Source organism: Hemiscyllium ocellatum, chromosome 22 (assembly GCF_020745735.1).
Source record: "Hemiscyllium ocellatum isolate sHemOce1 chromosome 22, sHemOce1.pat.X.cur, whole genome shotgun sequence".
Taxonomy (NCBI): Eukaryota; Metazoa; Chordata; class Chondrichthyes; order Orectolobiformes; family Hemiscylliidae; genus Hemiscyllium; species Hemiscyllium ocellatum.
Window position 1 is genome coordinate 50926463 of NC_083422.1, and position 24133 is coordinate 50950595.

Consider the following 24133-nt stretch of genomic DNA (forward strand, 5'->3'; position numbering starts at 1 on the left):
CATACAGCACAGTAACAAACCCTTCAGTCCCAGTTTCCCAAATTAAACTTATGCTACTTGCACAGTTGACATTGTTGGCAATGTCAAAATGGGCTGTTGTATAATCTGCAAGGAGGGACAATGGCAAGTGAATTTGGTTGAGATATCAGTTGATCTGCTGGTCCCACTTTTAAGTTAATACCATTGTTCAAGAATGATAGAACAAATTTAGATATGTAACATGCCAGGAAGAACATGTCCAAGACAAAAATAAAGAAGGAAGTTAATCAACAAAGAATAAAGAAATTTTTGCAAAACATTCAAAAGGAAAACATCCTGCAGTGAGCTGGTAAACAACACCACATTGAATACAAACAAATCTCAATTTTTTAAAAGCTTTTAAATGGCAACAATTTAATATATTGTCAGCGAGTAAAAATCTTCAAGGGATTTTCAGTAGTTTGTTCAACTTGAAAATGGTCAGCACGTGTGAATTGTCCAGTTTCTCCTCAGTGCATCAAGATATACTCTGCAACATAAAAACCTTGAGAACTGCTTGATGCTGAAACCAGATGATTAAAATGGAACGTGTTTGGCTCCCCAGCATTGAAATGTTTCTCTTTCAAGTACAAAACTGACAGTACATCTATCTGGAAAGGCCTGAAAACCTCAGGTTACCAATTTAGACAGGTAATGGTTTCTATACTTGGTCATGGAGTGAGATCGATGCACTGGATACAAAAGGGTAGATTTCATCCATACCTTGTAGAACATTATTGAGGAATTCATCCAGACTATCCTCTGCATCCGAATCGATAACTGACTTGGACAGACTAGTTGATAATGCCTGGAGAGCAGCAAGACCTTCAGCTTCAATCTTTTCACTTGCTGTCTGAAAGACCTAGAATAATTTAAAGGGTATATGTAATGCTCAAAATGGGCCTGACCAACTCCCACTCTGCCATAAACGAAACAGCATATGACCCATTTAACAAGTATTTGGCTTTATAACATATGCTGTCTCAAAGCAATGCTAGAAATTACTCAGGATTTACAGCCCACCACTCTCAGAGCAAAAGTGCTCCTTTCAAGCACCTGAGAGAGGAAACAGGCTAGTCTCAATTCAGTTCTCAGCGGGCACTCAAAATGCAATTCATTCTCAGCTGGATAGTTTCAAAACAACACAGAATGTGTAGCAGAGAAACAGGCCATTCAGCCGAACTGGCTCTTTGTAGTGATCATGCTCCATGAGCCTCCTCCTACCCTCTTCATCTTACCCAACCAAACAGAACCATCTGCTCCTTTTTCAGTCATGTCTATTTCACTTCTCTTAAATGCAGCTATGCGATTTGCCTTAGCTGCATCTTGTTAACTGAACTTACATATTCTCATCACTGTCTGGGTATTTAATCCCAAATCCCCACCTGGATCACTCATGACTGTCTAATATTTATAACCAATAGTCTTGGACTCCCCTTCAAGATGCAATATGTTCAGTACACCCAATCCACTCCCTTACCACTCTACTGGGGAGGTTGGCATCTTGAATCACACATTTCAACTATAGTGGGTTTGAATCCTTATCCTTTAAGAAGGATTAGTACGGCCAACTGAGGCAGGGTTAACACTCTAGAAGGTAAATGGTGCACAGTCTATATATTCTTGTGCTTACCTCTCTGCGTATAGAATGCCAAAGAGCTGGTAGGAATTCTTTCAACTCCTTCTTCCTATAATCTCTGCAGCATGTTGTCTATGAGGGACAAGAAAGCAGGGAAAGTTATCCTTTTTTATTGATTCTCAGGGTCTCACAGGCAACACCACACACATATTGCCAATTGTCATGAAGGTGGTGGTGATGCGTTGACTTCCTTGAACTTCTGCAGTCCATGTCGCTCCACAGTGCTATTTGTTTCAGGATTCTGACTCAGCCATGAAAGAACAGCTAATAGATAGTCAAGTTGAGACCGTGGTGCTGGAAAAGCACAGCAGGTCAGGCAGCATCCAAGGAGCAGGCAAATCGACGTTTTGGGCAAAAGCCCTTCATCAGGAAGCATTCTTGATGATGCTGACAAGCATAGTACAAAGATGTTCTCTTTTTATTTCATATCTATATCCCTTCTTTTCAACATTTTCATTTTTTAAAATCAATATTGCACTTCACTACAATAGCAGCACAAGTTTTAGTTGGCCACTTGCAACCTATTGATTTAAGAGTAGCACTTAATATACATAGGTGCCATTTGAGGCCTGTCTCCCTTTCTCTTCCCTCAAGGGAACAGTAAATATGGTGAAATAGGAAGCAAGATCAGATCAGCAGCTACAAGAAAATGAAAAGGGTTTTGTCAAATGGCACACCTACATGTTTTGACAGAATGATTGGTCTCAGCTATCCATTCACCATTACCCATGTAGCTGCAATTTTCTAGTAGCTGCAATAATCTGGATTTTCCTGTTCAAGTGAATGATCTTAAAGGGATAAGCCAGATTTATTCAAGGATATCACAGCCCAAACCCAGAGTCCTTGATCACCAACACCATAGAGAACTTCGAACAGGAACACCTCACCTACCAGAGTCCGAAGGGAATCCACTTTGGCACTCTGAACATCCGAATCCAGTTTCTCAATCAGGAGTGGCAATAGGAACTAAGAACACAAGGAACATTTTTGTCAAATTAAGAAAACTCCGAGAAAAGATGCAAAACTAAATTAAGACAAGTCTCCACTTCCTCATCATCTAACAACCACTAACACTCAACATCAAATGTCACAAAAGAAAAAGGGCCTGTTTCTGTCATATTTCTACAACTGTCATCAAAGGAGGAGACACAGACCAGGTGGGAAATATAAAGAGAACAAAATGATACAGGCCGACAGGAACTTTCTGGTTGAAACTGTTTGTAGCAGCACTACTAATGAACACATTGAAGTTTGTTCACACTCCCTTAAGAATCTGATTAATCTCTACATAAAAGTTGGAAAGTTGAAACATCACTAACAATTTGACAGGTATAAGCATGTCTGCTTTATTACTGGCATAAGTGATCATGATTATAAGTAAGCTCTTAAGGTGGGGGGTGGGAACTTGTCGGTGATAAAGGTCTATCCCTACATTGTGTCGAGTGCACATTTTTGCCACAACAACCCCAAGTATCTAACCCCAAGGCACAGGATGAGACATGATGCCTATGCCATACTACTCACTAGCGTTATCTGCACCAATCTACTGCCACCCAGGCAGTACTGCCAACTCCATATTTGAGCCCTTTCTGACTAAACAACCATTATCATACTGGCATAGACATGTTGGGCCAAATAACCCATTCCTCAACTGTAAATGCTACTTAGTAATGATAGAAGAATGTGTCTTGGAATCAGGAAATATTTTGGTCTGTTTTTGCCATTCCTCCCTGCTGGGGGCATCATCTCCTTGAAGGCATACAGTACTATAGGTATTCACCAACAGTTCAAAGTTACCATGCTTCAGGGACAAATTCTGAATCACAAGCTAGTGGGCAGCACGGTGGCACAATGGTTAGCACAGTTGTCTCACAGCGGCAGAGACCCAGGTCCAATTCCCGCCTCAAGGCGACTGTGTGTGGAGTTTGCACATTCTCCCAGTGTCTGCGTCGGTTTCCTCCCACTGTCCAAAGAGGTGCAGGTCAGGTGAATTGGCCATGCTAAATTGCTTGTAGTGTTAGGTGAAGGGGTAATGTAAGGGTATAGGTGGGTCGTGCTTCGGCGGGTCGGTGTGGACTTGTTGGGCCGAAGGGCCTGTTTCCAACTGTAAGTAATCTAATCTATATTGACTGAAATATCAGTGTCAGGTCTGACTCTGCCCTCAGACTAACTTAGAACAAGAGACACCAAAAGCAGAGACAGTTAAGGTGAGATTTAATTTGGGTGTTCAAACTTCTAGGGAATAAAGAAGACTACAACAATTGTTTAGAAGAATCAGAAGGAGATCCATTTATTTAACAAATCTATGATGATGTGTTGCCTGAAAGGGCAGTGGAAGTGGTACAAGAGTAACATGAAAAAGGGAATTAGATAAATACTTGAAGATGCAAAAAAATTGTGAGGCTACGATGAGAAAGTAGGGTGAGAGGGAACAATTGGTTCTCTTTCCAAGAGCCAGCACAGGCACATTGTGTCAAAAGGCTTCCCTTCAGTCTTATACAATTCTAAAAAGTCACAGAATAGTCTGAATTGATAGTTTGTTGGTTGTACTGGTGCTGGTGTCTATCACCACACCCCAGTAGAAATGCTAAAGCATTCTGACAGACTAGATTACTGATAATACCTCTGCAAACCGGGGTGTGGCAGTAAGTACAGATCGCAGACTCAACACTAACTCCTCCTGAGATATCCCATGTGGGTCATTTGGAGGCTGCAAATAAAAGCAGAATGAAGTCAGATTCTAATAATAACATGCATTCAACACAATCCATTCATTCAAACGAGAAGGATTTCTGTAAAAGGATTCCTTGCTCTCTAGTTACTTTATTGCATGAGAGTTTCAAGGTTCCAATTTAAAGGGATCATTAACACTTCAGCACATCATTCATTGCCATTCATTTATTTTCCTCCACCATTATAATTCTTTCCATTTTGTAAAATGTACATGGTTCCTCCAACACTTGCTTTCTGCAAACATTAAAAAAAAAGTAAAGCATTCCCTGTAACCTCACAATGTTGAAATGTGACTGATCTCAAGATCTCCTTCTTCAGTGCATTCCCCGTCAAATACCAGACTAATGCCATTTACAAGCTCGCTGACGACACTACCATAGTCGGTCGAATCTCAGCTGGTGATAAAACAGACTACAGATAGGATGTAGAAAACCTGGAAAAATGATGCACTGAGAACACTAGCTCTCAATGCCGGCAAAACCAAGGAACTCATTATTGACTTTCGGCGGGATGTTACCCATGCCCCCCACACATTAACACAGAGGTAGAATGAGTGGAGAGTGTCAAACTTCTGGGAGTGGTTATCCACAACAAGCTTTTTTGGACTCTTCATGTGGATGCACTGGTTACAAAGGATCAACAACGTGTCTCCTTCCTCAGGCAGCTGAGGAAATGTGGCATGACGGCTAATACCCTTGCCAATTTTCATTGATGCGCCATCGAGAGCATTTTGTCTGTATGTACCACTACCTGGTATAGCAACTGTACCATTCAAGATTGGAGACGGTTACAGAGAGTGGTGAATTCGGCCCAGACAATCACAAAGGCCAATCTCCCATCTATAGAATCCATCTATACCAGACCCGCTGTCAAGGAAAGGTCGCCAGCATTTTTAAAGATCTACCCCACTTTGGCAACGTTCTTCTACAACCTCTACCATCAGAGAAAAGGTACAGAAGCCTGAACATACGCACCAGCTGGTTCCGTAACATTTTCTACCCTACTGTTGTTAGAATACTGAATGGACTCACAAGCTCTAAACATTCGCCTGTATCCGTGTTTTTGTTTTTGCCGCTATTTACCTATTACTTACTATCTATGCTACTTAACTCTGTGATCTGCCTGTCTTATTCGTAAGGCAAAGCTTTGCACTGTGTCTCGGTACAAGTGACAATAAATTCAATTCAATTCAATTCCATTCCAGGGTCTGAAGACTCAAACGCCTCACCTTCTCTTCTTTCAAAAACTGCTAAGACTTTATTTCCCACATAGTCAAAATGTTACTGGAAATGAAGGCAAAAATCAGAAACCCACCCCTCAGATCAATCAAGGGTCGAGCATCAGCACTATACCACTGATCACTTGCATTGATCATCTTCAGAGGGTCGGTGCAGACTCGATGGGCTGAATAGCCTCTATCTGCACTGTAGGGATTGTATGATCCCCCCAGCCTGAAGGATCTTGAGAGGGCAGATGTGGAGAGGATTATTCCTCAATTGGGGGAGTCTAGAACTAGGGATCACCATTAAAAATAAAGCACATTCCTTTGAAAGAGATAATGCAATTTCTCCCTCGCAACTACCTTAATTCCTAAACTTGTGGAAGCAGAGTATTTGAATATCTTTAAGTCAGGATGAAAGAGAGTGAAAGGTTTTCAAAAGCAGATGGAATTGTGGATTTGAGATCACATTTATATCAACCATAGTCTTATTCATGCCAGAATTTCTGCTCCTTGTTCATAGATGCATAAACTGGTATACTTAAAATACAAACTCAATCTTCACAACAAGATTGGCTTACCGGTGTAAAATCAATGGGAAAATAGCATGAAGTGATCTCAAAGAACTCTTCCACAAAGTTCCCTATAAACAAAGAAAGAAATCAATAGCTAAGCAGAAGGCAAAATAAATTGAATGGTATCTAAACAGAACACATTCTTTTATATCTTAATTCAATTCAGTATAAACTCAGCAGGTTCTGCTTATTAAACCAAGATTTATTTGCACTAAGGATTAAAAATCTACACATAACAGTTCCAATTTCCACTCTGTTCCTTTGCTGAGTGCGCCAATTTAAGGTGGGGTCCTTTTTCGTGCACCAAAAGCCTCTGTATCTAATCAAGACATAAGCCATGAATTAATGGCTTGCACTTTCTCCAGAGTCAGCAAGCTGTTGTTTTAAGGTCTCCTTTAGGGACAGGAGTGCATTATCTCAATAAACACTGATGTCGTACAGGCATATTGATATTCCATTTACCCTCACAGGTGGATCACAAAAATTCCAAGGAACCACTCCAAGAACAGAGAGGGTCTTCCTGAATACCCTGGAACATGCATCCATGAACTAACACCATCAAAATATCATTTTCACATCATTATATCATCACATCACTTCCTGTACAATAGAAAATAAGGTAGTCAAATTGGACAATTGTGACTACAATTCCAAAGTACTTAGTGACAGACACTTGTCCTAAATGCAACAATAAAATAAATGCTTGGTTTCCATTATTGTGTTTAACTAAAATTACTTGGTAACTGTACAAGGTAAAGTCGTCACAGTCCCAGGTGACTACACAGCTGCTTTCTGAGAGTGACGACTAGCATGAACATCTGTAGCAAATGTAGACAATAAATGTCAGCGGACTGTTCAATCACAGTGCAATATTTTGAAAAGTCTGATCAAGTTTTCATCTCAACTCCACACAAGCAGATTTCGAGAATTTATTTTGGGAGAGTGTGGTTTACCAATTCAGGATATTTGGTTGGAGATGGGAGAGAAAACACATGCACATAGGAAGAACCTTATAACTGTAGTGTCGCGGGTGCAGAAGAAGGAGGTAAGACGTGGAACTATATCTGTGCGACAGCCTAACAAAAATAAAATTCAAGCTCCCACACAGCACCTTTGCTGGAAACTGAACCATACACTAAAAATAAACTCATGCGCTCTGACAGGATGTCAGCAAGTTAGCAGTGAGACAGAATGTTGGGTGTATATATGTTTGTAGTACACCCAATTGAGAAGTGAAAATAGAATCAATGTTATTTTACTGCTATTACATGGGGTTGTTAGCAGGGTGACAGATCTCAGATGATTTAATTAACAGTATCACACATGAAACATTTAGGTGTAATTTGTCCAATAGGTTATGTTCCTAGCTCAGTCTCAGGACTATAAAATTGCAGACTCTGGCAGAAAATACATACCAAGTTCATAATTGTTGACGATGATGTCCCTGGAGATCTGAAAAGCCATTAATAAATTCCGTGGGTCCTTCTCTCCATCCATTGCTTGAATAAAACCAAATGTGAAGTCTGCTGCCAAACTCTTCAGTTCTAAGTAGGATGAAAACAAGCTTACTTTGTGCTAAATTCCACAATAACCACAACAAAATGGTTGACTCTTAACCTCTCTCAGGACATTTTAGGATATGCAATAAATGCTGGCCTTGCCTGTGACACTCCATTAAGAATATAAAAAAAACTTTGCTCATGATCTCACTCAGAGCAGGTCTGGTGGGGGGTGGGGGCGGGGGTAAGGAGGAAGAAAAGTCTCACTGATTTTGTAGACAGTAATAAAAATCATGGCTGATTCATGTTAATAGGACAGCATCTTCCCTACATACAACAGTTATGAATGAAATTGAACTGAACTAACCATATAGTCATACTCTTGGAATCATAACTTACACAAAAGTCCCAAATGACACTGTCACAATGCCTGTAAAGGCTCTGTACCACCAGCAGGACAGACCCAATAGAAATGGAAGCACAGTCGTACACAGGAGAGGGCTGCTCCACAAGTGCTCTATATTGACTCTGGACCCCATGAAGTCGCATGGCACCAGATCAAACATCATCAAGGGGTACAGATGGTACTTGGGTGCAGAATGGGGGACTTCAAAATCTACGACCAAGAGTGTCTCAACAACACGAGGACTAATGAGCTGGTCATATCTTAAAGGACATTAGAGACCTAGCAGCTCGGGTATATAATTCTTTGAAGTTTGCATCATATAGGGTGATTCAGGTGGCATTTAACATGCTTCCCTTCATTGCTCAGACCTTTATAGCAGAGGAGTTGGAACATTATGTTGAAGTTGTACAGGACATTGATGAGCCTCCCCTGGAGTACACTGTCCAGTTCTGGTTTCCATCATATGAAGGATATTATTAAACTGGACAGGGTTCAGAAGAGATTTACCAGACTGTTGCTGGGAATGGAGGGTGTGAGTTATAAGGAGAAACTGGAACTTTTTCCACTGGAGTGTAGGAGGTTGAGAAGTGACTTTATGGAGGTTTATAAAATAATGAGGGGTATAGATATGGAGAATAGCAGGTATCTTTTCCGTAGGGTGGGTGATTTCAATATTCAGTCATATTTTTAATATGAGAGGAGAAAGATTTTTAAAAAAGACATGAGGGGCAACTTTTGTGTTTTTTTGCACAGAGTGTGGTTCTTATGTGAAATGAACTCCCGGAGGAAGTGGTGGATATGGGTACAGTTACAATGTTTAAACGACATTTGGATAAGTACATGAATAAGAAATACGTGGAGAGTTATGGGCCAAGCGCAGGCAAGCAAAACTAGTTTAGTTTGGGGTTATGATCGGCGTGGACTGATTGGACCAAAGGGTCTGTTTCTGTGCTGTATGGCTTTATGACGAAACTGCAAAACTGGGTCGGTGGCAATGTGGGAATCAACAAGAGGGAAAAGTATAAATTACCTCATCCTCACCCCTAATGTGTCTGTTGCAGATGCAGGTGAAAGTATTGGTAAGTGTGACCACCACACAATCACTGTGGAGAGCGAGTCCTGTCTTCACACTGGAATTACTCTCGGTCATGTTGTGTGGAACTATCACTGTGCTAAATGGCATAGACTTGGAAGTGATGTAGAAACTCAAGGTTGGACATCCACCATGCACTGTGGCCCATCAGCAGTAACCAAATTGTACTCCAGCACAACTGCAATCTCCTGGCCCAACATAACCCCAGTCTGCCTTGACCCATCAAGTTAGAGGATCAACTCTGTTTCAATGGAAGATGCAGGAGGGCAAGTATCAGGTATACTTGAAGCTAAGGAGTCAACCAGGCAAAGCTACAAAACAGGATAGCAGCAAGTGAAGAAACAGAAAAAATTATTCCACAAATAACAGATTAGGTCTCAGTTCTGCAGTGCTCCAGCATCTAGCCATGAATGGTGGTGGACAATTAAATTGGAAGAGGGTCTACAAAAATCCCTATCATCAATAATGGGTAGGCCCAACACATACCAACAGATTCAAGAACAGCTTCTTCCATGCTGTTATTAGACTTATGAATGGGCATCTCATATATTATTAGAATTGAACTTCCTCTGCACTTTCACAGTAGCTGTGACACTATATTCTGCATTCAGTTCTAATACCCTGATGTACTTATATAAGGTAAGATTTGACTTGTTAGCATGTAAAACAATACTTTTCACTGCATCTCAGTACATACAACAATTATAAATCAAACTGAAACATTCTCAACAGTCATCAGCCAGAAATGCCAACCTTCTCCAGAGGTCTTAGTATCTGAGATACCACTCCATGTAAAAGAAACGGTTGGAGGCACGAGATACTGCAAGGACTGTAGAATAAAATAAAGCAAAGAACTACAAATGCTGAAACAAAAACAAAAATGGCCAGAGAACTTCAACAGGAAAAAAGTTCCGATTAAGCGTCATTGGACTTGAAACGTTAACTGTTTTCTCTGTGTGGATAGTGTCAGACCTGCTGAGGCTCTCCAAGAGTTTCTGTTATTGTTGCAAAGACAGTATTCTAGAATATAACAAAAACGTATTGTCCAGAACTTGCACACAGTCCCAGTAGAGTTACAAAACTGGTATTTATATGACAATTTGGAAAATTGCCAAATATGCCCCATACACCACAAGCAGGACAAATCCAACCTGGCCAATTACTAGCCATTCAATTTGATCATCTTCATCAGAAAAGGAAGATATTATCAACTGTGCTATCAAACCGCACTTGCTAAACAACAACCTTCTCAATGGCTCTAGTGAAAACTGCAAGTCACTCAGTTCCTGACCCCACCACAACCTTGGTTCAAACATGGACAAAAGAGCTGAATTCCAGAGGTGAGGTGAGGTGAGAATAACTGCTCTGGAGTGACTGCAGTATTAAGGTTTTCGAGCAAAACTGGATACAATGGGAATCAGGAGAAAACTCTGCGCTGGTTGGAGTCATACTTGGCGCAAAGAAAAATGTTCGGAGATCAGTCATCTCAGCTCCAGGACATTTCTGCAGGAATTCCTCAGAATTCATGCCCTTGGCCCAACCACCTTCAGCTGTTTCATCAATGACCTTCCCTCCATCATAAGGTCAGAATTGTGGATGTCTGCTGATAATAAGACAATTTTCAGCAAAATTTATAACGCCTCAGATGCTCAAGCAGCCCATGTGCAAAAGCAGCAACACTAGGATAATATCCAGGCTTGGGCTGAGAAGTGTTAAGTAACACTCATGCCAGACAATGACCATATCCAATAAGAGACAATCTAACCATCATCACTGAATCCCCCACCATAAACATCCTGGGAATTACCAGTGACCAGAAACTGAACTGGATTAGTCACACAAATACTATGACTGCAAGGTCAGATCAGAGACTCAGAATTCTGCAGTGTGTAACTGACTCAAACCTTGCCCACCATCAACAAAGCACAAGTCAGGAGTGTGATGAACCTTCTACACTTGCCTGGATGAGTGCAACTCCAAGAACACTCAGGAAGCTTGATAACGTTCAGGACAAAGTGGGCAACTGATCGACACCACATTCACAATCATTCACTCTCTCCACCAATGACACACAGCAGCAGCAGTTAAAAGATACACTGCAAAAGTTCCCCAAGGATTCTCAGACAGCACCTGCCACACCCAAGAATAGTTAGGACCATGGTAATAGACAGATAAGAACACTACTACTTGCAAGTTGTTCTCCAAGCCACTGACTTGGAAATATATTCTGTCATTTGCTGAGTCATAATTTTGAACTCCCTTTTAAAAGCACTGGGATGGTAACTATCAAATAGACTACAACATTTCAAGATAGTGGCTCTTCATCACCTTATCAAGGGCATTAGGATTAAGCAATCAGTGTTGGTCCAGCCAGTGAGGCCCAAAATCTCCTGAATGAATAAAGACAATAGGGCATTTGTGTGGGAATGAGTTAGGATTTGTCAGAACAATCTTAAGGGGTTGAACGTTCCCACCCACTTCCTATTTGATGGATTTCCATTAGAAATTATGAAGCAAAAAATTTGAAATGTTTTGCAACAATACTTGGTTTGATCAAGGGTGGAGGACAATCACACTTTTCACCTAAGTGTACTTTAATTCCTCCCTTTATCCATTTCCAATGTATGACAGTGATAAATAGAAACTCGCTTTAATGTAGCCATATTACCTACAGCATATGGACAGCAGCGGTTCAAGAAGGTAGCTCAGCACCACCTTTTCAAGGGCAAGGGTTGTGCAATAAATGTTGGCCAGTCAATGATGCCCTCGTCCACATGTGAATAAAAAAATGGAAGTGAGATGCAAAGAGAATAGAACAAAATAATGAAATATACCTTGCTCTCTGGTATCCATTAAATTTGAGATGATGGTGTACACAGAATGCCGATCAGATTGCATCAGGGACTAAAAAACAGAAAAGACATTAAAAGAAACACACAAAATACCTTCACACCTCATGAGGCTACAGTACTTACAAATCACATAGTATATTGCCAAAATGACCCAAGGTGCTCAGTAAGATCACTATCAATTAAAACATTTTGAGCAGTTTGGACATCAATCCAGAGAAGGAGAAATCAAAAAAAGATGAAGGTTTATCAAAGTCAGGGGTTTATGGGAAAGAAAAGAAGGTTGAGAGGATTAAGGTGGGAATCATAGATCTTAGGGGCTAGATAGCTAAAATCTATCATTGGATTCAGTCTCAGGCCATCATCCATCTCTACCACTCCCTCACAGTCTCCTTAATCAGGAACAATGACCAGAACCCAAGATAAACAAAGCAAGGGAGCATATAAAGAATGCAAGAGTACTAAGAAGAGTAGAAAAGTGACAGACATTGGAAGGCGCGTCCATAGGCTCCTAAAGATGGCAGGACAGTGACATAAGGTGGTAAAGAAGGCGTACGGAATGCTTCCCCTCATTTGGAGAGGTGCTGACAATGACAGCAGGGATGTAATCTGGAACTAGACAAGTCACTGGTTAGACCAAAGATGAAAATTTGTATATGGTTCCGGTCACATCACAGAAAAGGACATGATGACTGTACGTTGTTCAGAGGAGACTTACAAGAATGCTGCCAGGATTTGAAAATTGCAGGTATGTGCAAAAATTGCAAAGCCTAGGGATGCTTTCCTTCGAAGAGAGAAGGCTGAAGGATGCCTTAATCAAGGAGTATAAATAATGATGGGTTTGTTGAGTGGACAGAGAAGACCAATTTTTCCTAGCAGAAAATCACCAGTAGGCACAAACATAATGTACAAGAACAGAAATTTCTGGAGAAACTCAACAAGTCTGGCAGCATCTGTGGAGACAAAGCAGAGCTAACATTTTGAGTCCACAGTTAACATTTTGGCCCTTCTTTGGAAGTCTAGAATGGATTTAAGGTGATTAGGAGAAGGGTAAAAGAGACAAGGAGAAAAACATTTTCCACAGAGGGGAGTGGGTGACTGAAATCCACAACTCTATTTGGTGATCGAGATAGAAACCCTCAACTCATTTAAAAGGAATGAACCACTGTAACTTACAAAGCTGTGGACCAAGTGCTGATAAGCTGCTTTAATGGGTAGCTGGTTTAGTTAGACGGCACAAACACACTTGGCTGAATGGCCTTTTTCTGTGCTTACACTTTCCTATGATTCTAAAACACTGAACTGGGTTTTCTCTTGTCAGTAGTGTTCCACAGGACTTTCTGATGTTTATCACATTAACTCACCTGGACATGTACCTCCTGGAACAATGCCTTCAACATCGTTACAGCCAACCCTTCTGGCAGAACAGAGCTCATACTCTAAAGACAACAGATAAAGCAACAATGGTTAAGCCAGAAAGAATGGATTGATAACAGCTGGCGGTATACACAGCTCTGCTTAGTTGCTTTCCAACACAGCACAAAATTACATTAAATTATTTTTAAGATAAAAAAAAATTAGGCTTCCACCAACAGAACTCTAACAGAATATTTTCATGCTAAGTATTCAAATTCAGTGTCCACGCATACTGCGTGACTTGCTTCCTGCATTTTCTGCTTTCATTTCGGACTTCCAGATTTCATACTATTTTACATTGGTACTACAGTAGTTCAATTTTCTTCTGCCCTTTCTTCATATCCCTCACACACTTATTTCCAATAAATTATTTCTCTCTTTTGAATATTTTAATTCAATCTATGGCATTCTAGGGCAATGTGCTCTCTCAGCTCTACGTGTAAAGGAATGTTTCCCTGTATTTAGACTCAACTAGTTCGGTTTGAAATTTTAAGCCTTTGTTTGGAGTTTCCCCTTTAAATAAAGCAAAGTCCTTTTAGCAAGCAGGCGAAGATAACAGAACACAAAATGCCGAACATCTTGTACAACAGTAATATGACCTACTTTTGATATATACATTTTCTTGGATCATACTGCAAACCTTGTCATATTAAATGCAGCTAGGTGAACAAGGGAACTTGCATATATACAAGGGCGGCAAGGTGGCACAGTGGTTAGCACTGCTGCCTCACAGCACCAGAGACCCGGGTTCAATTCCCGACTCAGGCGACTGACTGTGTGGAGTTTGCACATTCTCCCCGTGTCTGTGTGGGTTTCCTCCGGGTGCTCCGGTTTCTTCCCACAGTCCAAAGATGTGCAGGTCAGGTGAATTGGCCAGGCTAAATTGCCCGTAGTGTTAGGTAAAGGGATAAATGTAGGGGTATGCGTGGGTTGCACTTCGGTGGGTCGGCGCGGACTTGTTGGGCCGGAGGGCCTGTTTCCACACTGTAAGTAATCTAATCTAAATAAGACTTAGAACTTTTAGAAGGTGCCAAAGATTTTTAATTATCTTCAAGTGTAGTCACTGATGGTATGTTGGAAATTTTTAAACTTGGTGCTGACAGTTCAATCAAAAGATTACTTTCCTGATCAGAAAGCTGAAACACAATTACAGTTGCAATTAACTGCTTCCTCTCTGTGCTCTGAGCAGTGTCAATCACACTCACTTTGACACTGCAAGTTATTCAACACTGCAGCAGGAGCAGTTTTCTGAGATATGGCTGAAGCAAGCTGTTGGAAGAGAGTCAGAGATCTCTAAGCTGCTATTAACTTGTGTTGGGAGTTTGATACTGACATGTGTTGACAAGAATATTTACAATTCACTTTAACAAAATATATAAAAACAATAAGCATTCTCACCAAGGCTTTCAACCCTTGCAAGACATAAGGTGTGATAATGTAATGATCCTTCAGTCGATCTATATAGAAGATAGCCAGTGCCTCCACTGGAAGAAAGAAAAGAACTAAAATTTATATGGTGCTTTTTATAACTACCAGACATCTCAAAGTTTCACAGCCCATTAACTGCTTTTTAAGGAGAGTCACTGCTGTATTGTAGGAAAACTGGCAGCAATCTTCACAAAGCAAATTCTCACCAACTATTGAAAATGACCATATCATTTTCTCATGACATTGGTAGAGTAAAGAATATTGGCCGAAACATCAGGGAAAATTGCCCCATTCTCAGAAATAGTGCAACAGGATTTTTATGTTCATTCAAGCAGGTAGATGTGGCCTCAGCTTAATTTCTCATCTGAAAGATGGCATCTATTACAATCTTGCACTATGAATGCCACTATAAATCTTTCTTCTTAAGTGGTCTGATGGAGCTTGAACCTGAACTCTTGTGACACAGAGGTGACAACTCATTCCACTGAGATATAGAAAGAAATAACGTTTGTTTAAAGTCTAGGCTTTCTTTCTCTCGGGGTGGGAGCTGCGCAGAGGAGGAGAGAGTTCAACAGATAGACAAAGACAGGGAAGGAGACAGAAAAGAATTAAAGGAATTTTTTTGCATGGTGGACTGGGTCACTAGGTGTGAGATGTGCTGACTAACTTCTACAGGCTGTGAGAATGGAGTAATGGTCAAGGTATGGGAGCTCAGTTGGGGTGGCTTGGATCCCTAGCAGATGCATTTCTTAACATTTCTGTATAAGATGCAGCCTTCATTGATTGAGTTTCATTTGACAATCCACCTTTTGCTTGGTAACGTTCACCCTAAAACAAGAAAGGAAGACTATGATGACTCTATGTTGCTCAGAGGAGACTGACAAGAATGTTGCCAGGGTTTGAAATTGCAGTTGGGAACTAAAATTGAAAAGGCTATGGAAACCTTCCTAAGAACTGAAGAAATTGAAGGAAGACTTAATTAAGGATTATAAAATAATGACGGGTTTGCTGAGTAGACAGAGAAGACCCATTTTTCCCAGCAGAAAGGTCAATCATCAGGGGACACAGACTATAAGTAGAGACTAATACTGTTGGTCACTGACAGCAGAAATCAGATACCGGGAAGGTTTTACCCAGGACGAGTCATGGAAAAATCCTGGATAATTGGTGATCCTGACCTAAAATTGTAATAATTTTCAATTAAACTTTGTTCTCGTCACATCAACAATTCAGATTGCGAAAAGGTGCACAACGGAGTGATTTGTACTTCAGAGGATATTTACAGTGAACCATGCAACATAAGAAATAGCTATGTGAAGACTGAGTAAAAGTGAAACAGCTCACATTTTCACAACTATGTGGCAGCATTAATGGTCAATGACGAACAATCTATAAAAGTGATTACATTAGAAGTCAGCCTCTCTCACATGATCACTGACCAATCCCTCTTCCAATCTAGTTGGTGGTGTCTGTGAAGCAGAGTCTCTATCATGGCCCTACCTACCTCGAACAAAGTTAAAAATCACACAACATCAGGTTATAGTCCAACAGGTTGAATTGGAAGCACACTAGCTGCCAATTCAACCTGTTGGACCATAACCTGGTGTTGTGTGATTTTTAACTTTGTACATGCCAGTCCAACCCCAGCATCTCCAAATCATACCTAGAACAATGGATTGATTGTAAATCCAAAAAGTAAACAGCAGTACAGATTGTTCTGCATTAACATGCATTTCATTAACACTAAGTTGCTATAACGAGATTGGCGAACTGGGGACACTGTTTTAAAGTGCAAACTTTTAAAACGTGTAATGCGATTACAGTGCCATTACTTTAAGTGCAGTTTCTAAAGCGTGATGTTTCTGTAAACGTGGTTGCACAAGAATGCAACCATCGCGTTATCAAACTACCTGTATATTTAAAGACAGTTAGTTTAGCATCTTCTCAAAGTGTGCACAAAACTCTTACCTTCTCTTTGTTTGAGAGATGAATAAGCCAGCAGCAAAACCTGAGAGAGGAGCTGAATCCCCCGGCTTCTTACTCTTGGCTCAGAATTCGTCAAACATTTCCTGTAAATCAAAATGCATTTTAAGAAACAACACAATTAGACTTGATCCAACTAGCGTCAGTGTTCATTCAGTTCTAACATGTAATCACTGATGGAAGTTTACTCCTTTGCATTGATACCAATTCCTTGCTTTAATTCAGTGTTTTCTCAAGATGCAGGCTCTTTCTAAAATATGGTAAGAGAACCATCAATGCAATAATAGCCTAGGCAATGCGTTTGTTTCAGTGTTGCGCTAACTGAAATCAGCTAATTCAGCCAAGATCAGCATGATGATTTTTGCAGTAAACCAGAAAGCAACACAGAATTATGTCTTTGCACTCTGGTAATAAGGAGCTCTGATTCAAACAGCACACTGATATCTTGAAGTATTTTTGATGAGAAAACAGATGCACTTGAAGCCAAGGCTAAACATCAAGTGTTTCAGTACTCATTCTTTTAACAAAAGCAACAATAATAGTCTTTCTAAACACAAGTGCTGCCACTATGAATAATTAATCCCTCTCATTCTAACTTTATCAAACTTTTTCTATTGTAACTGCTCTAAGTAGAGGAGACTAATTGCTATTGTAAACTTTAATTAATCCTATTGAAGACCAACTTCAAGGCAAAGGCCTATTACATACGATAGTGAAGGCGGCATTAGGTATGCTTTCCTTTACTGGTCAGAGTATTGAGCACAGGAGTCGGAAGGTCATGTTGCGGTTGTACAGGACATTGGTGAGGCCTCTTTTGGAATATTGTGTGCAATTCTGGTCTCCTTTCTATCGGAAGGATGTTGTGAAACTTGAAAGGTTTCAGAAAAGATTTACATGGATGTTGCCAGGGTTGGAGGATTTGAGCTATAGGGAGTGGTTGAACAGGCTGGGGCTGGTTTCCCTGGAGCGTCGGAGGCTGAGGGATGACCTTACAGAGGTTTACAAAATCATGAGGGGCATGGATAGGATAAATAGACCAAGTCTTTTCCCTGGGGTGGGGGAGTCCAGAACTAGAGGGCATAGATTTAAGGTGAGAGGGGAAAGACATAAACGAGACCTCTGGGGCAAGTTTTTCACGCAGAGGGTAGTACGTGTATGGAATGAGCTGCCAGAGGAAGTGGTGGAGGCTGGTACAATTACAACATTTAAAAGGAATCTGGATGGGCATATGAACAGGAAGATTTGGAGGGAAACGGGCCAGGTGCTGGCAGGTGGAACTAGGTTGGGTTGGGATATCTGGTTGGCATGGATGAGTTGGACCGAAGGGTCTGTTTCCATGCTGTCCATCTCTATGACCTAGCTATTCCAGCTCGCGAAATCATTCCTTAAACTTTTCGGGAAGTTAAAAGAATCATCCATGAGAGCTAACAGTCGCTTCAGTATTTTGGGCCAGACAAAGAGGTAAAATCAAATCAAATCAGTCCCAGTGACACAGACTTGACAAGTACGTGAGAAAATCAAGGAACAACTTTACTAGCTAAAGGCAATGTTGCAGCTCTTTATCTCAGCTCATGTGTAAAGAACAAGTGGGCAAGGCATTAGCTGTATCTGGTATCTGTGAAGCAATGTTCAAACAAGGAGTCTTGAAGATTAGACACGAAGAGATATTCATGATTCAGTCACAACGAAGAACAAAATTATATTTAACCTACACGAGACAGAAATTTAGGAACTGTATATTGATCTTGTTAGACGAAAGAGGTTGGAAACACAGACATCGATATAGCTCCTTTACATGCCCATGGGTCATCTAAACAACTTCAATTCCAAGAAACAACAATTACATATAGTTGCTGTGTAATGTAAGAAACACGGCAGCCAAATTATGCACAGCAATTTTCTACAATTAGCAATGTGACAACGACCAGACAACTGGCATTTATGATGCTAGTTCAGGGTTAAACAATGGCTGATACACAGAGGATAACTATCCTGAATTTCTTTGAAGAATGCTGTGGAGTCTTTCACAAACAGCTGAAAGGCTGCTTGAGGCCTTCAATAAATGTCTTATCAAAAACACAACACCTTTAGCAGTTGTGCAGCCACTCAATAGAACATCGGGAGTGTGGAACAATTGAGTTGTGCTCAATTCCTGTAGTGAGACTTGACTTCACAATCTTCTAACTTAAAAGGTGACCAACTGAGCCACAGCTCAAATTCTCACAAATTACTGGTTGCATAAATATGGCTTGCATAGAACAGTGAGTGATAATCTGACAGAAGTATTCAGAGGAATTCAATCAAGTAGATATAGAGAAATTAATCATTCTGGTAAAAGAAATCAACTTTGCATACAAAAAAAAATCTGCAAACATTCCCCCCCCCCCCTCAAAAAAAACATCACTGATGCTAGGGACAAATTTCAAGACTGAGATCATGAGGTAAGGACGTAGATCAGAAGAGGATAAAACTGTTCTGAGGTACAGAATAACCTTGAACAACTTTGTGTTATAATATAGAGCTGAAAAATCTTTTTGCTTTGCACATTGCACAGGATCAATAATCAGCAAATTGTAAGGCCAACACCAACCCAATTAAACAAATATCTGGCTAATCAAACAGCATTATATATTGATACTCTATAAACTACATTTACAAGGAGGACACAAATTCTTGGTAATTGTTGGTCAAAGTAGTTCATGTTTGCAACAGATAGAGAAAATGGTCATCAGAAAAATGAACCATCAATAAAGTTTACAACATCCAAAAGCACAAAAGATAATTCACCTTCAACTTTAACATGTGAACACTGAACATTAAAACAACAATGAAGTTTCAAGAATAATTTCATGAAGTAGAAGATTCCAGGTTTAGTTCTTTTGTTCTTTCTATTAGCTAAACTCAATTTGCACTTCATAATTTAGAGTCACTGGAATAGACAAGATGATGTTAAACAACCCAACTTATTGCAATCCACTATCTGGTTATTACTGAGTTAAACATAGAAGGGCAGGAGCAAGATCAGCTGTGAATCATCCTACAGCCAGGCAAGAATTATTTTCTCGGCTGACAACAAGAAGTCAGACTTAACCTGAAGTCTGCAGTACTATGAGACCCACATCCTACCAACAAACTAACTTTAGGAAAGCGAAGAAAGAGAGGAAAAAACACACAGCAACAAAACAAAAGGAATCAATCAATCTTTTTTTACTGGTCTCTTCCACTCCACGAAACAAAGACAGAACCAAATAAATTAGAAACTGAACAAGGATGGTTTGCATTACCCCAAAGCTTCCACAATTTCCAGTGCAGTACACTTCCCATCAATGACACCTAAAAGGAAACGAAACACAGTTAATATTAGATGGAGGGGGCATCAGATTCTCAATTCCTGGAACATGTAATTTTGAAGATATTTAAATTATCCAATTATTTCATTCTTTAACTGAGTTGTTAGAGAACGCTGATAAAGTAGAGTGCAGGTAACATTCCATCTATTCCCACCTTAATCAGTCTGCCCTTTTCAGTTGTTACCGGATATTTTGTGCACTTCCAGAACTTTCTGGTTTCAAGTATCAGAAAAGAGCAACATGGAAGAGACATCAAACAATAAAAATTACAGCCAGTTACAAATTCTCATTCAGATTACGTCTACAAGCACACTTCTTGCAATGGTATCCACAGGTAACCTTGGACTGGAACAGCAGTGACACAATGGCTAAGGTCAGGCTGTCTGCATTTTCTGAGGACTTGAAAGCCCTCTGCTCAGCGTTGCACTGTTCAATAGAAAATACACCCAAACTGCGCAGCTACGACAACATTACAGAAACCAGCCAACATACCAAATTCTCATTTATAACTGATTGCATAACACTTCACCAACATAAAAATCACAAATCAATAATTGTACACAGATGTTAAGCTTGTGCATTTCTTCTAAGTTTTACTGAATAGTAGTTGAGTTCCTGTAGAGTCGTACAACATGAGTCAGGGCAAAACGTAATTTTAAAGTTACATACTGTGACCATGTTTATATATTTTAGCTTGGTAATAGAGATTGTGTAAATAATTCAAACCAGAATTATATTGTCTCATCACAAATGGAGCTGTAGCACCTCTGGGGAGAGGTGGGCGGAAAATGCAATTAGTGTGACATATAAATGTGGCCAGTCTCCATTCTAAATGCAAACACAAGAATTTGTAACAAGAAAGGACAAACAGGAAGTGCAGGCTCGAGATTGTGCTGTTTTATCAGGACTGGCAAGCAATTCAATTTAGTCTAATTACAGTGCCAACCAGAAACTTAACCTTCAAAGCAAAGATAAAGAATGATTTGGAAACGCCGGTGTTGGACTGGGGTGTACAAAGTTAAAAATCACACAACACCAGGTTAAAGTCCAACAGGTTTAATTGGAAGCACACTAGTTGTCGGAGCGACACTCCTTCATCACAACCACCTGATGAAGGAGCGCCGCTCTAAAAGCTAGTGTGCTTCCAATTAAACCTGTTGAAAGATAACGAAAGTCTCAATTGTGTCAGTCAGGGGTTCCTTTCCCTATTACTGAGACAAAGAGAATGAAGGTCACCACTGCAACGATTCCATGCTTGTTCTCCAATGCTTAAACAACATGCAATCTGCTGCATAAGCACAAACCATAAAGAATAAAATCTCATTAATTTGTTATTCCCCCCCAATGACTACTTTGGAAGAAGAATGCAACTTCACTGCTAAATCTTGACAAAGGATCACCTGCTTTTTAAAAGACATTCCTCCTCCTTCAAGAATGACACAGAAACTAATGAAGAAACAGAGAGGAAGGCAGCCTCCTGAGAAAGCAGGCCATTGTCCCAGTCTGTTTCAAGAGGGCCAACATCATACCTGTGCCTAATACGGCTCATGACTACCCCCCACAGTGGCTCTAACTTCGGTGGTCATGAAGCGCTTTGAAAGGCTGGTCATGGCATTAATCAACTCCAACCTCTTGACATACTCCAATTTGCATATCAGACCAACTGATCCACGTCAGATGCCCTATCACTTGCCCTTCACTCCTCTCTTGAACATCTTGACACCAAGAACAGCTATGTAAGAACCCTACTCTGACTACAGTTCAGCCTTCAACACTATTATTCCCTTGAGACAGATTATTAAACTTGATGATCTCAGACTAAGCCCTTCTCTCTGCAACTGGATCCTCAGTTTCCTGACCCACAGGCCACAATCAGTGAAGACTGGGGATGATATTTCATCTGCACTAACACAACACTAGAGCTCAAGGGTGCATACTTAGCCCCCTACCAAGCTCACTGTACAGCCATAACTGCATGTCCAAATACTAGACTAATGCCATTCACAAGTTCACTGATGACACCACCACAGTCGGTTGAATCTCAGATGGCGACCAAACAGACTACAGATGGGAGGTGGAAGACCTAGAAAAATGGTGTACTGAGAACATCTTAGCATTCAATGCCATCAAAACCAAGGAACTCATTATTGACTTTTGACAGGATGTTACCCATGCCCCCCTACACATTAACAGCACAGAGGTGGAACGAGTGGAGAGTATCAAGCTCCTGGGAGTGGTCATCCCCAACAAGCTTTCATGGACTCTTCATGTGGATGCACCAGTAACAAAGGCCTAACAATATCTCTTCTTCCTCACGCAGCTGAGGAAATTTGGCATGATGGCGAATATCCTTGCCAACTTTTATAGGTGTGCCATCAAGAGCATTCTGTCTGGGTGTATCACTACTGGTATAGCATTCAAGATTGGAGACAGTTATAGAGAGTGGTGAACTCAGCCCGGACAATCACAAAGGCCAACCTCCCATTTATAGAATCCATTTACCAGGTCCACTGTCAAGAAAAGACCGCCAGCATTCTCAAAGATCCATTCCACCCTGGCAATGCTTTTCTCCAACCTCTAACATTGGAGAGAAGGTACAGAAACCTGAACACATGCACCAGCCGGTTTCAAAACAGGGGGTTTCAATCCTACTATTGTTAGAATACTGAATGGTCTCACAAACTCTTCACATTTGTCTGAACCTGTGCTTTTGTTTTTGCTGCTGTTTACCTGTTATTTACTTATCTATGCCACTTTACTATGTGACCTGCCTGCATTGCTCGCAAAGCAAAGCTTTTCACAGTACACGTGACAATTCAATTCAACTCAATTCGTGCTTCACGGGCAGTAGAAATGGAACTTCAAACGTTTTAGCCTGGACAGATTCAGAGTCGGTATGTCAACTCAGAATCAACTGTACAAGGACATTTCCTCCCACACATTTTACTGGAGAATAAAGTAGAAGGAACCACACTGAGAAAATGCCATTATGTCATAGGCTGTTGCATTTCAGATGACATAAAATGAGACATTGCCTGTTTGTTGGATGAGCACTTAGAATGACAGGGCTATGGACGAAGTCCATGTCAATGGGATTTGGGGTTTGTAGGTCAGCATAGACATGGTGGGTTGAAGGACCTGTTTCTATGCTGTATTATTTCACGACCACGTTCAGGTGGACAGAAGTAATCCTCAGTGAAGAGCGGGGAGTTCTCAATGCCCTAGGCAACACTCATTATGAATTACAGGATGCTGTTATATTTGACTAAGCAGCAACACGGATGAAAATCTGTAGACTGTGAAGAGATATAGGACATCTAGAGGATGTTTAAGCTGCAACACACATGCAAGTTTGTTTTTTCTTTCCTTTCTAATCAATATTCAGGAAGGAAGTAGATTTGAGGTTAAAAGCTGCATCTTTCAGCTTACACATCCTGTATAAGTATATTTGATAAAATATCAAGACCAAGACCAAAACATGATTCATTCTCGGAATACAGAATGTGGGTACGTGACTGCTTTACCTAAAATGAAATGCACTGCTGCAGGTACATCACACCAACGCAACAAACTTCTCACTTCTATGTTTATTCATATATATTTATCCTCCATAGCTTTAACTAACACGCTTCAAACAAATAGCCTTCTAGAATTTAATGCTATAAAATACTATGTAACAAGGGTGGAATGTATTTTCTAATCATTATTTGGTGCATTTAACGAATTATGATTTTCACTGAAATGCACAGGAAAATGCATTGTCATTCTTACTTACAAACCTCTCCATGACCTCAGCCACCCAACCTCTGCACTCAGCACCAGACCTTCAACTCAGCCTGAGCCATTCAGTTGTCCATGTCAGTTGTAACACCCCCTGCCCTATGGAAATCAGCAAAGACTGGAAAGATGAAGTGCCCACAGCTTT

At 40.5% G+C, this 24133-nt stretch overlaps 1 protein-coding gene across 2 annotated transcripts in view; it reads right to left on the reverse strand.

Annotated features, from left to right (window-relative positions):
* mms19 (MMS19 homolog, cytosolic iron-sulfur assembly component) overlaps positions 1 to 24133 on the reverse strand; it is a 71478-nt gene that overhangs the window by 40648 nt on the left and 6697 nt on the right. Inside the window, exons 2-12 of one of the 2 annotated variants that reach the window (XM_060842216.1) lie at positions 20143 to 20191; positions 16844 to 16944; positions 14846 to 14931; positions 13396 to 13470; positions 12017 to 12086; positions 7600 to 7728; positions 6191 to 6252; positions 4281 to 4367; positions 2549 to 2623; positions 1652 to 1729; positions 742 to 880 (exon numbers count right to left, since the gene is read on the reverse strand). In XM_060842216.1, coding sequence (XP_060698199.1) covers positions 742 to 880; positions 1652 to 1729; positions 2549 to 2623; positions 4281 to 4367; positions 6191 to 6252; positions 7600 to 7728; positions 12017 to 12086; positions 13396 to 13470; positions 14846 to 14931; positions 16844 to 16944; positions 20143 to 20191 — 951 coding nt within the window. Of the gene's footprint in view, positions 1 to 741; positions 881 to 1651; positions 1730 to 2548; positions 2624 to 4280; positions 4368 to 6190; positions 6253 to 7599; positions 7729 to 12016; positions 12087 to 13395; positions 13471 to 14845; positions 14932 to 16843; positions 16945 to 20142; positions 20192 to 24133 lie in introns of those variants that run through there. The other variant, XM_060842217.1, reaches the window with a different exon arrangement.